At 43.2% G+C, this 12916-nt stretch overlaps 1 protein-coding gene across 3 annotated transcripts in view; it reads left to right on the top strand.

Moving 5' to 3' along the window:
- cadps2 (Ca++-dependent secretion activator 2) overlaps positions 1-12916 on the top strand; it is a 281294-nt gene that overhangs the window by 85034 nt on the left and 183344 nt on the right. For all 3 annotated transcript variants that reach the window (XM_064989950.1, XM_064989949.1, XM_064989951.1), the window contains exon 3: positions 8323-8655. In XM_064989950.1, coding sequence (XP_064846022.1) covers positions 8323-8655 — 333 coding nt within the window. The remainder of the gene's footprint in view (positions 1-8322; positions 8656-12916) is intronic.

The raw sequence follows: 12916 nt of genomic DNA, 5'->3' as shown, positions 1-12916 counted from the left end.
GCTGAGCTGTAGTCAATGAATAGCATTCTCTCACAGGTGTTCCTTTTGTCCATGTGTGAACGGGCAGTGTGGAGTGCAATAGAGATTGCATCACCTGTGGATCTGTTGGTGTGGTATGCAAATTGGAGTGGGTCTAGTGTGCAAGCCCTGCCACATCCGATGAGTGTCGGATCCGGTGTAGTACGATTCGATCTTAGCCTGTCTGTTTGATGGTTCATCGGCGGTCATAGCTGGAATTCTTTATATAAGCTTCCGGGTTAGAGTCCTGCTCCTTGAAAGCGGCAGCTCTACCCTTTAGCTCAGTGTGTATGTTGAAAAAGCTAGCCTTTGTTTTCCAAACTGACTGAGTATATTGGTTCCTAACTTCCCTGAAAGTTGCATATCGAGGGGACTATTCGATGCTAGTGCATTACGCCACATTGTTTTTGTGCTGGTCAAGGACAGTCAAGTCTGGGGTGAACCAAGGGCTATATCTGTTCTGTTCTGTATCTGTTCTTAGTTTTATTGAAAGGGGCATGCTTATTTAAGATGGTGAGGAAAGCATCTGTTTCATCTGAACACTTTTTTTAATAGACTGAGTCACTGGTGCTTCCTGCTTTAATGTTTTCTTGTAAGCAGGAATCAGAAGGATAGAATTGTGGTCAGATTTGCCAAACATGGGCCAGCATCCCTGTGGAACCCTTGACACCTTGTAGAGTCCATGCTCCAACAAATTGTGGCTGTTCTGAGGACAAAAGGGGTGCAAGTCAATATTAGGAAGGTGTGCCTAATGTTTTGTACACTCAGTGTACAGTATTTCCGGTTAATGAGATCACATTTAGGTACATTTCAATTATGTGTAAACAACATCTCCCTCTTCTGGAATTCCTCCAACTCTACTGGATTGATCTCTCCTAGATACTTATGGATGCTTCCCTCACAGATGCGGAGCTAAGTTGTTTGAATGTGGGGCTGGGTTTAGCGGTTAGTCTCATCGACCAGGGATCCACGGGTGGGGACGGAAGGGAGAGAGGGATAGTAGGCTTGGCAAGGCCCTGCTGGTTGAGTCTTTTCAGGGACCATGACAGAGGTGACCTTTTGGGATGCCCCCTGCCCTAAATCCAACAGTTTCCTGGGTGCTCAGCCTGCCGCTGTTATAAAGGAGCATGCTGACTTGGGGTTGGGCTGCATTAACGAGCTAGAAAGGGGTCTACTTCATTGATGTTAGCAACACACACATTATCTTCGTATCCTAGGTGAACAAGACTATTATCTCAAACACCTATCAAGATAACAAGTGTCTTATCAGTAAGCTGCTTCGTAAGTCACTGAACCATGGAATAGTTTTGTAGTACTTCCATTTATGTATACAACATAATATGCACATTGAAGGGTTATAATGTTTGACTATTATTGGCACATTCTTCCTGAAAGCAAAATATGGCACATGTAGTGCTGGGATGATAAACCTAAAATGATCAACACCGACCATACCGATCACTTATCGCAGGCATTTTGCTGATGTCGTTCATTACGATAAGTAGTCTACGCTAGAGAAATGTGAAGTTTGAAATTAAATAAGTTTGCTAATATGGGTGATTTATTAATGGGACAATTGACGGCTACAACCATTAAGCCAGTAGTAGTTTAAAGAATAATAATAAAAAATGGGTGCATATTGTTATAAATGTGTCATTACTGCATCAATTCAGGCAATCTTTAGATTTTGGTCCATGTCGCCTAGCATCACAATGACAATCTTCTGGTTTTAAACTGGTTTTCTGGTGGAGAAGAACCAGGGGTCTGAAACCTATTTCCTGGACAGCCGTGTGTCTACTGGTTTTTATTTCCTTTGTGTCCAATTTAAGACCCAAGACAACAAGGTGAGGGGAGTTCCAACTAATCAATCAAGTACAAGGGAGGATTGAAAACCTTTAGACACTTGGTTTGACACGCCTTGGAATTGAGGCTTGACATAATGTACACTGAGTATACCAAAGATTAGAAACACCTTCCTAATATTGAGTTTCATCCCCTTCTTACCCTCCGAACAGCCTCAATTTGTCTGGGCATGGACTCTACAAGGTGTCAAAAGTTGCCCATGTTGATGCCAATACTTCCCACAGTTGCGTCATTTGGCTGGATGTCTATTGGGTGGTGGACCATTCTTGACACACGGATACTGTTGAGCGTGAAATACCCAGCGGTGTTGCAGTTCATGACACAAACTGGTGCGCCTGGCACCTACTACCACACCCTGTTCAAAGGCACTTCAATTCTTTGTCTTGCCCATTTCACCCTCTGAATAGCGTGCACAGCTAAACATCCTTCATTAACCTGTTTCCTCCTCTTCATAGGTTTCACCTGGATTCACCTGGTCAGTCTGTCTTGGAAAGAGCAGGCATTCTTAATGTTTTGTGTACATTGACATAAATACCCCCCCCCCCTCCCCCACACAGCCGTCGTTGAACAATTAGCCAAACTCACCTCGTGCGATGCAGAGCTAGGCAACCAGGCTCACAAAATAAGCTTGAATTTAAACCAATCAGTCACGAGCAAACTTATCTGCTAGTGACACTCACATCTGTTAGCCTACCTCCTCCCTCTTTGTCTAGCAAAATGTGTTTCTCCTGTTTGTCAGTTTGCCATCCCTCTTCATTTGGTGGACTGTTGCTTCTTTTGCCTAACTGCTATTCAAATAAAGGAACTTGTCTTGGCTTTCGTAAACTAGATTACCCCCTTCAGCAGTCCATGCCAGTGGCACCTTCATCTACCCACCTTTTAACCAGTTAACTCCATTTATCTTCCTGAAGCCTGGCTCTCTTCCTGACTGCATTTCAGAGGAACTTGTCCTTGAGTTAAGGCAGCCCCCCCCATGCTGAAATCTCACTCCGGCTCAGGAAATGGCTTTTCTCTTGACACAAACACATTTGTTTTGTTGGTTTGTGTTTTCTCAACACAAAGTGCTTTTGTTCCGCACCATTACTCCCCACGAGGAGCTGCGATTCATCTCCATCTGCTGTTTACACTCTAACTCTATGTTCACTGAGATGCCGTAGCCGTCCCTGCCGAAACGGAATCAAACAGGGATGCCGTCCCTCCCGAAACGGAATCAAACAGAGATGCCGTAGCCGTCCCTCCGAAACGGAATCAAACAGATGCCGTAGCCGTCCCTCCCGAAACGGAATCAAACAGAGATGACGTCCCTCCCGAAACGGAATCAAACAGAGATGCCGTAGCCGTCCCTCCGAAACGGAATCAAACAGAGATGACGTCCCTCCCGAAACGGAATCAAACAGAGATGCCGTAGCCGTCCCTCCGAAACGGAATCAAACAGAGATGACGTCCCTCCCGAAACGGAATCAAACAGAGATGCCGTAGCCGTCCCTCCGAAACGGAATCAAACAGAGATGAGGTCCCTCCCGAAACGGAATCAAACAGTCGGTAATACACATTGTCAACACGAGCTTCTATGTTAGTCTGTATGTTAGTCAGTGTCTCTCTCCAGCCTATCAACTACATTTGAGGTAGATAGGAGCATACACTGCAATTGGAAAGTATTCCGACTCCTTCACTTTTCCCACATTTTACCACCTTATTCTAAAATGTATTTAAAATATTTTTTTCCCCACATCAATCTACACACAATACCCCCGAATTACAACGCAAAAAGAAGTTTACTTTTTTGCAAATGTAAAAATAAAAAACGATCACGTTTACATAAGAATTCAGACCCTTTACTTTGGCAATGATTACAGCCTCAAGTCTTCTTGGGTATGATGCTACAAGCTTGGCACACCTGTATTTGGGAAGTTTCTCCCATTCTTCTCTGCATATCCTTTCAAGCTCTGCCAGGTTGGATGGGGAGCGTTGCTGCACAGCTATTTTCTGCTCTGTCCAGAGATGTTCAATTGGGTTCATGTTCGGGGGGACGCCAAGTTGTTGGCCGGGGATGGGGTAGCCAGGTGGAAAGCATGGCCAGCCGTAGAGAAATGTTTATTGAAATCCTCGATTATTGTGGATTTATCAGTGGTGACAGTGTTTCCTAGTCTCAGTGCAGTGGGCAGCTGGGAGGAGGTACACTTATTCGCAATGGGGGGGGGATGAAAGGAAAGAAATAAAACAACAGTAAAAAGACATTTTGAAAATAAGAGTAGCAAGGCTATATACAGACAACGGTTAGTTAGTCAGGCTTATTATATATTATCTTTGACAATTTTTAGGGCCTTCCTCTGACACTGCCTGGTGTAGAGGTCCTGGATGGCGGGCAGCTTTGCCCCAGTGATGTGCTGGGCCGTACGCACTACCCTCTGTAGTGCCTTGCGGTCGGAGGCCGAGCAATTACCATACCAGACAGTGACGCAACTGGTCAGAATGCTCTCGATGTTGCAGCTGTAGAACCTTTTGAGGATCTCAGGACCCCTTTTTAGTTTCCTGAGGGGGAATAGGCTTTGTCGTGCCTTTGTCGTGCCCTCTTCACGACTGTCTTGGTGTGTTGGGACCATTCTAGTTTGTTGTTGATGTGGACACCAAGGAATTTGAAGCTCTCAACCTGCTCCACTACAGCCCCGTCGATGAGAATGGGGACGTACTCGTTGCTCCTTTTCCTGTAGTCCACAATCATCTCCTTAGTCTTGGTTACGTTGAGGGATAGGTTGTTATTCTGCCATCACCCGGCCAGGTTTTTGACCTCCTCCCTATAGGCTGTCTCGTCGTTGTCGGTAATCAGGCCTACCACTGTATCGTCTGCAAACCTAATGATGATGTTGGAGTCGTGCCTGGCCATGCAGTCATGGGTGAACAGGGAGTACAGGAGGGGACTGAGCATGCACCCCTGGGGAGCTCCAGTGTTGAGGATCAGTATGGCAGATGTGTTGCTACCTACCTTCACCACCTGGGGGCGGCCCGTCAGGAAGTCCAGGATCCAGTTGCAGAGGGAGGTGTTTAGTGCCAGGTTCCTTAGCTTAGTGATGAGCTTTGAGAGTACTATGGTGTTGAACGCTAAGTTGTAGTCAATGAACAGCATTCTCACATAGGTGTTCCTTTTTGTCCAGGTGGGAAAGGGCAAGGAAGCAGGAATCAGGAGGATAGTGTTGTGGTCGGATTTACCAAATGGAGGGTGAGGGAGAGCTTTTGTTCGCATCTCTGTGTGTGGAGTACAGGTGATCTATTAATTTTTTTCCACCCTGGTTGCACATTTAACATGTTGATAGAGATTTGGTAGAACTGATTTAAGTTTCCCTGCATAAAAGTCTCCGGCCATTAGGAGTGCCGCATCTGGGTGAGTGGTTTCCTGTTTGCTTATTTCCTCATACAGCTGACTGAGTGAGGTCTTAATGCCAGCATCTGTCTGTGGTGGTAAATAAACAGCCACGGAAGGTATAGCTGAGAACACTCTAGGCAAGTAGTGTGGCCTGGAATTTATCACAATATACTCTACTTCAGGCGAGCAACATCTCAAGACTTCCTTAGATTTCTTGCACCAGCTGTTGTTTACAAATATACACAGACCGCCCCCCTATTCTTACCGGAGTTTACTGTTAGCTGAATATCCATGTCGTCATTCAGCCACAATTCCGTGAAACATAGGATATTACAGTTTTTGATGTCCCGTTGGTAGGATATTTGTGATCATACCTCGTCTAGTTTATTATTTATTTAATCTTTGTCTAATCTGAGGTGAGCGATCGCTGTCCTGATATCCAGAAGCTCTTTGTCTAATCCGAGGTGAGTGATCGCTGTCCTAATGTCCAGAAGCTCTTTGTCTAATCCGAGGTGAGTGATCGCTGTCCTAATGTCCAGAAGCTCTTTTCTGACGTAAGATATGGTTGCAGAAACATTATTTACAAAATAATTGACACATATCGTGGGTAAAAAACACACAATAGCACAATTGGTTAGGAGACCGTAACACGTCGGCCATCTCCTTCGGCGCCATCTTCCTTGACAATCAGTTCACATATGGTGTCCATGGCACCGCTGGGAGTTGAGGGGGGTCTATAACAACAGTGAGGGACTTTTTTATGGAGAGATGGATCTTTAAAAGTTGAAGCTCGAACTGTTTTGGCATAGACCTGGATAGTTTGACAGAACTCTGCAGGCTCTCTATACAGTAGATTGCAATTCCGCCCCCTTTAGCAGTTCTGTCTTGATGGAACATTTTGTAATTGGGGATGGAAATTTCAGAATTTTTGGTGGCCTTCCTAAGTCGGGATTCAGACACGGCTAGGACATCAGGGTTGGCAGAGTGTGCAAAAGCAGTGACTAAAGTAAACTTAGGGAGGAGGCTTCTGATGTTAACATGCATGAACCCAAGGCTTTTCCGGCTGCAGAACTTACCAAATGAGAGCGCTTGGACACACAGGGCCTGGGTTATATCACTCACACACCATGTGAAGAGTCAGGAGCTTCTCTGAAGCAGAGAGGCCAGTATAACCCGCCTTGGCAGCAGCTAATGGGGTTCCATGATAAATACAAATACAGATTACCCTCCCCTAATGGCTACATCCAGACGAGACCCTTGAGTGAGCCTTAAAACATGAACTTCATGTGAACTTCACCCTCCCCTCCCAGGCGTCGTGACTACCAGCAGACAGAATCCGAGTGAGTCTGCAGGTAAAGCCCTGAGGAAGAAACATCTTCTGCCTGCCCTGAGCTGGACATAAAACCTGCATGTTTAATACCACTGGAGCCTATGTAAGGAGATTACCCTGAGCCAAATCAACCTACACTGTTTTATTGTTTAATTTCTTGATCTACTTGTGTTCCATATTAAGTTGTTTTTGTATTGTATGTCAACATTTATTATTTTCATGTTTGTATCTCATGTACATAGTGGGATGTAAGAAAATACTGTTTCTCAGAAATGCAACACGGAAAGGGAGATACCTAGTCAGTTGTAGAACTGAATGGATTTAACTGAAATGTCTTCGGCATTTAACCCAACCCCACTGAATCAAAGAGGTGCTGAGATCCACGTCTTAGGCACCCGGGGAACAGTGGAGGTCACACTCTGGTGTCATGCACCATTGGAGTAATGGCCATTGGTAAGGTTATCAGGGACTATAACAAAGTGCAACAATGGCAACAAATTTGCCTATATATTGATAGGGCTAAATTGAAATGTTTCGTACAGAAGCAATATGAAAAGCATTTGCATAACCATGTAAGTAATTGAAAGGGAACAGTTAGGAGTTTATGGGGAAATTATTAGACCAAATTTGAGGCCACAACAGTTCACTTGACACAAGATGGAGTCCAAACTTTACACTGTTGATTTTTTGCATTTTACATTTAGTGTACTGAAAATACTCAGGATACATTAGTAATATGATATGAATATTCCTGGAAAATATGCTGTTTGTGCAACATAAGACAATAAAGATGACAAGCGTTTGAGTGTGAGGACTGACTGGTGTCTCCAAGTGGTCACGCACCTCTCCAAAGTGTACACAGTTCCTAAGTCATTTGAATTCAGTTTTATGACTCAAAGAAGAACCTTCAACTATAAAGTGCTTTTTTTTGTTCTGCTAGTGGTGCCATTGAGGAACTAGAGCGAATACACTTGTAATAATTTTTTTTGGAACACAAACCTGCATCCCTGCCATCACACAATTACTGTTGTTGTTTATGCAATCCAAAAATGGTCCATTATAAATCGCAATCTGGGTTAGGTGGGCATCATTTGAAAGCCTATTCTATTGCCAACATGACTAGCTAAGTTAAGGGTGTTTAGGCTTTCACAATGCAATTCAGGTAAATGGATCATAATTTTGGTGCGCATAGAACGGAGTCATGAGTGTGTTCAGGTGCGTGTGCAGCGGCAAATGTTCTTCACAATGGAAAAACAGGCTCATTCTGTTCAGAATAACCCAGAGTATGACGACATGTTATCTTGTACATATAGTGATCATAAACGTTGACACTATATGACATGAGTTAAATGATATGGAAATGTAAAGTGCACATTTAGACTCAACAGTATTACAATCCTTAACATCTCATCTTTCAAAATACATTGAGTCCTCTTCATTTACAGCATTTCCCTCACTTAGATATTAAAAAAAGCAGCAAAAGTTTCCCAATTAGCGGGATGGATGGGAGCAACTGCTTGTCGCGCTCAAGTTCAGAACGGTGCAGACCCAGAGTTCTGACATCAAGTATAGCATGTTACTGTACAACCATTGTGTTCCAATTAAGGCATTTATCAGTGCCCAACTCTGCTGTTTTCAGCCTGTATACGGGTACCAGTGTAAAGGGTTAAATAGCTACATTAACTTAGCAGCGCTACATTAGTCTAGCTTACTTCTGGTTCCTTACACTCCCTGGTTTCCTCCTGTGCAGGGTTTTCTGAACAGTGAGCGGGTGTCCAGGATGGTGCAGAGTGGCGGCTGCTCTGCCTGCGACTTCCGTGACGTCTTCAAGAAGAACATTGAGCGCCGGGTGCGCAGCTTGCCCGAGATCGACGGCCTGAGCAAAGAGACAGTGCTGAGCTCCTGGATTGCCAAGTACGACGCCATCTACAGGGGGGATGAGGACCTGCGGCGCCAGCCCCAGAGAATGCACCTCAGTGCCGTGTCCGAGTTGATACTCAGTAAGGAGCAGCTGTATGAGATGTTCCAGCTGATTTTGGGCATCAAGAAGTTTGAGCACCAGCTGCTGTACAACGCCTGTCAGGTGAGAATTGGATCACATACACGTACATACAAACACGCGCCCACTCACTTTTTGCCCTCTACATAGCATTTAATTGTTATCAATTTCTAGATTGTTTGAAGTGCTCCCTAGGTAACCACAAAACTGTTCATGTTAGGATACATTGTATAATCAAGATGCAATATGCCCAATGTGGTATACTAGTGGGGATATTAGAACAGAAACCGTGAGTCTAATGTCCTTTCCTTGATCACTTTCCTTAACTCAGGTGGCTCCAGCTAATCACAGATCTCTTTGAATGTGTATCTTAAAGGTCATTGGCTGATGAGACTTTTTAATCAGCGTGCTCTCCCTCACCATGGCCTTGTCAACTAAGGCAAGGGTGTCCTCCCTCCCCTTCACCTTTTTCCATGGGGTCTTCCATGGCACCAATTAGTAGTTAAGCGGTGGCTGTAACTAGTAAGCATATGTTGGTGTGATCAGTGGTTACTGTCCTCTGTAAACCATTTAGGCTTATTCATCTGAAGGTGTGTTTTGAAATAAATGCCATTGTTACTCGTACTGGGAGTAGAGCAGCTTCTTTTGAGTTGAAAATGGGAGGCTAATCACAGGAACCATTAAATAACTTCAATCCCACTTCCTAGCTTGTTGATGAATAGAACGTTTGTCCTCAGAATTATTGCATAAAAAATGTGTGCTAATGTGTTGTTCATTATTACATTGTCACCCATTAAGATAATGTGCTGTGTGAAGAACTCAATTAGACCTGATTCCTCCCGTAAATTTGATTAAGGCCTGTTCTTGTCAGTCCTAATGTCTATAGAAGCTAATGGTGTTCCCACAATAATGAGACCTGCAGACAACAGACAATTGGCTCATCTCCATAGCAACCTTCTGGCCCATTGTTCCTTTTATGCTATTCACCAATGCCATTTTTGCTGGTCACTTAGCAGATAACACAGTGCTTGTTAGAGCAGGTCTTGGATCAGTTTTATCGTCCATTAATGGTTAGTAGATGGAGAGGAGATGATCCTTGAACAATGTATTGGGGTATCCTTCTTAGCACAATTTCATGGCTGATGGACTCTTGACCCCTGTGATTGTGCACATTGGCCATGTCTGTATAAAAGACAGTACTCTGAATGAGTGAGCGAGCAAGATGTTAAACATCCTCTTTCAGGAAAGACATATCTAAAGCTGAAATCTGTTTCTCATATATATATATGAGAGAGATTTATGGATGCCTCTCGCTGGATCCATGCTCTGCATGAATACCCATTGATTAGGCTCTCCCAGCTATTGATCTGGCAACCCTGCATCAATGTGTTGAACTGAGGCCTTTAATGTGTTTGCAATGAATGGGCAGAGATCGGTCTGGGTGACCATAATCTGATTTGGTGAGGGTGTGAGGGAATGTTTGTACATTCTATTATATGTTTGATTTGTTTGACTGCCTTTAAGTTTGCCCCTTTCTCTCTCTCAATTCAATTCAAGAGCTTTATTGGCATGGGAAACATACGTTAATATTGCCAAAGCAAGTGAAGTAGACAAAAGTGAAATAAACAATAAAAATTAACAGTTAACATTGTACTCACAGAAGTTCCAAAAGAAGAAAGACATTTTCAAATGTCATGTCTCTCTCTTCCTCTCATATGCTTTCCTTCCCTCTATATTCACACATTTCATGAGACATTTGTTTAATATGCAAGTCTATTTTTGGAGTGTTTTGCACAAGCTGTATGAAGACTGAAATACCTTTATCTATGAGGTACCTCTGGCATGTCTCAGCAAAGCCACACAGGGATCTCAATAAAGAAGCTAAAATATTTGACATAAACCAAATATGTATTGAGGGATAGTGAAAAGGACAGTGGAGTGAAAGAAAGACAAGGAGAAAGAGAGGAGGATGTAGAAACAGAGGGATGAGATTGCTCAGGTGTGCAGGTGGAGGACTGCAGATGCTTTGAGAGGGTGGCAACCCCCTGGTGAAGAGCGTGTGTGTGTGTGTGTGTGTGTAGATTGACATTTTCTCCCCTCCATCTCTAATGATCACATCCTGGCGTTGGGCCGTAAGGGCCACCCCTGTCGTCTCTCGTTAGTGCTCGGAGCGAACAGGTGAGGGAGCAGGTGAGCCGGCAGGAAAGGCTAATAAATTAACACACGGCGCACAGCACTGGCTCGCCTAAGCATCCGACCCTCGTCAGCTCTCATATTGAGCTTTCTCTTTCGCACTCTTTCTGTTATCTTCATCCCTTCTATCCTAATTCTGTCTTGGTTTCTCTCTGCATCTTTCTCTCTTTTAGATATCCTTCTTTCTTCCTCACCCTCTTATTCTCTCACTCCTTTCCCTGTTTCATTCTGCTTCTAATCTTCTCTCTCCCCCTCTGCCTCTCAGGCACCAGGAAGCTGCCCAGACAGACATGCAGCCAGCCAATGTAATCAAACCCAGTGTAATCACCCAAGACTTTTTCCATCAAAGCCCTCGGCGTGCCCGCCTATTCCTCTAGTCTACCATTTGACTTCAGAAAGTACCATCAGAGACAGGATTGGTATCCTCTGCCAAAGTGTTAATGGAATAACATTTAAAGGTGGGACTTTGGGACCGTTCTCGGAAAGATGTGTCGACTTCAAACCTGTCTGATGGCTTTGATTAGTAGCTTCATATGCCTTGTTGTCATAGAATGTCATTAGAATGACTGTGTGAGAGAGAAAAGTCAGGTTAGCACTGCAAGAAGAATAAATGAAGACGACAAAGAATACCAGAATACCAGTGCCTCTACAGTAGATCCCAGTAAGGAATGGATCTTTTAAGTCTGGCAATGAGGTTCTGTCAGATAGGAGCGCTGACAGAAATCCAAAAACCAAACAGACAAGTGGAACTCTCCAAGCTGATAAGACAATGGGGGAGAACAGTAACGGGGGAGATAATCCTCTAAATTTAACCCAGATTTAAAATGGATACAACACCACTTAAAAGTCAGCCCTAGGTGGTTTTGTAAAGAAAGGGAGAAACGGAGAGGGAACGTGTTGGCACGGCAACACCTTTTAATCACATTAGGCCCTACACCTACATTTTTAGAGGAAGTGTGACCTCGCAAGGGACAAACATAACATTGTTAAACCTCAAACCCAATTTTGTAAATGGAACCTGTTGTTTATTGACTTACTGGTCATGAACTCAGAAGCCACGTGTGAATGGCGCAGACAACACTACAGTGAAAATGTTATTAAATCAATAACCAACTTTGTCATCTTTTCCATAGCTATTTCTTGAAGCCCAGAGGCCTCATTTACCACGATAGAATCAACCTGTGTGTGCCTCAATGCCTGTCCTTCTGTCTGTTTTATTTAGTCAACCGTTATTCAAAGCCATCTCCACCAGTAATAAGTCACGTGGTTTATGCATGCAGCCGAATGGCAATGACTGCTTTAAATCTTCCCTTTGTCTGATGTTCCTGTTTTTGTTGGAATTGACCGATGCCAGCTGCAACATGTAACAGGATCAACAATAAATGTATTGGAAGAGCAAGTTTTTCATACTGAAGGTTAATGACCATAAATCCTTCTCATTTGTATGACTTATAGGATATTTTGGATGTTTTGTGTCAAGACGAGTCTTAAGTAAATATTATATATGGCTGAGTTGGACATTTGAAGCTACTAAATAGAGAATCCCTTTCAGATTAATTGGCAAAATTCCTTTCATTTGTTACAAAACAATATGACTTGTTCAGTTTTCAAAATGAAGATGTATTTGTTGTCAGTGCACATGACAAGTTATAATGAAGCTTACATTTCCTGAATGCAAATGCAATTCCTTTACTAATTATCCATACATGATTAATGAGAGCTGTTAATTATCTGTCTTATATTGTATGTGTTATTACATATCAAGGTGTGGATGTAGATGTACAGTTGAGGTCGAAGTTTACATACACCTTAGCCAAATACATTTAACTTCTTGCGTCGAGCAATCCCGGATCCGGGATCCTATTTATAGCCTCAAGCTCATTAGCATAACGCAACGTTAACTATTCATGAAAATCGCAAATGAAATTAAATAAATATATTTGCTCTCAAGCTTAGACTTTTGTTAACAACACTGTCATCTCAGATTTTCAAAATATGCTTTTCAACCATAGCTAAACAAGCATTTGTGTAAGAGTATTGATAGCTAGCATAGCTATAAGCCTAGAATTCAGCCAGCAACATTTTCACAAAAACAAGAAAATCATTTGGCTACGAAAAAAACCTGTATCCAGTTATAGCCTCAAGCTCATTA

Source organism: Oncorhynchus masou, chromosome 15, assembly GCF_036934945.1.
Source record: "Oncorhynchus masou masou isolate Uvic2021 chromosome 15, UVic_Omas_1.1, whole genome shotgun sequence".
NCBI lineage: Eukaryota > Metazoa > Chordata > Actinopteri > Salmoniformes > Salmonidae > Oncorhynchus > Oncorhynchus masou.
The sequence above is the reverse complement of the archived record's forward strand: the minus strand, read 5'-3'. Positions and strand labels throughout refer to the sequence as shown.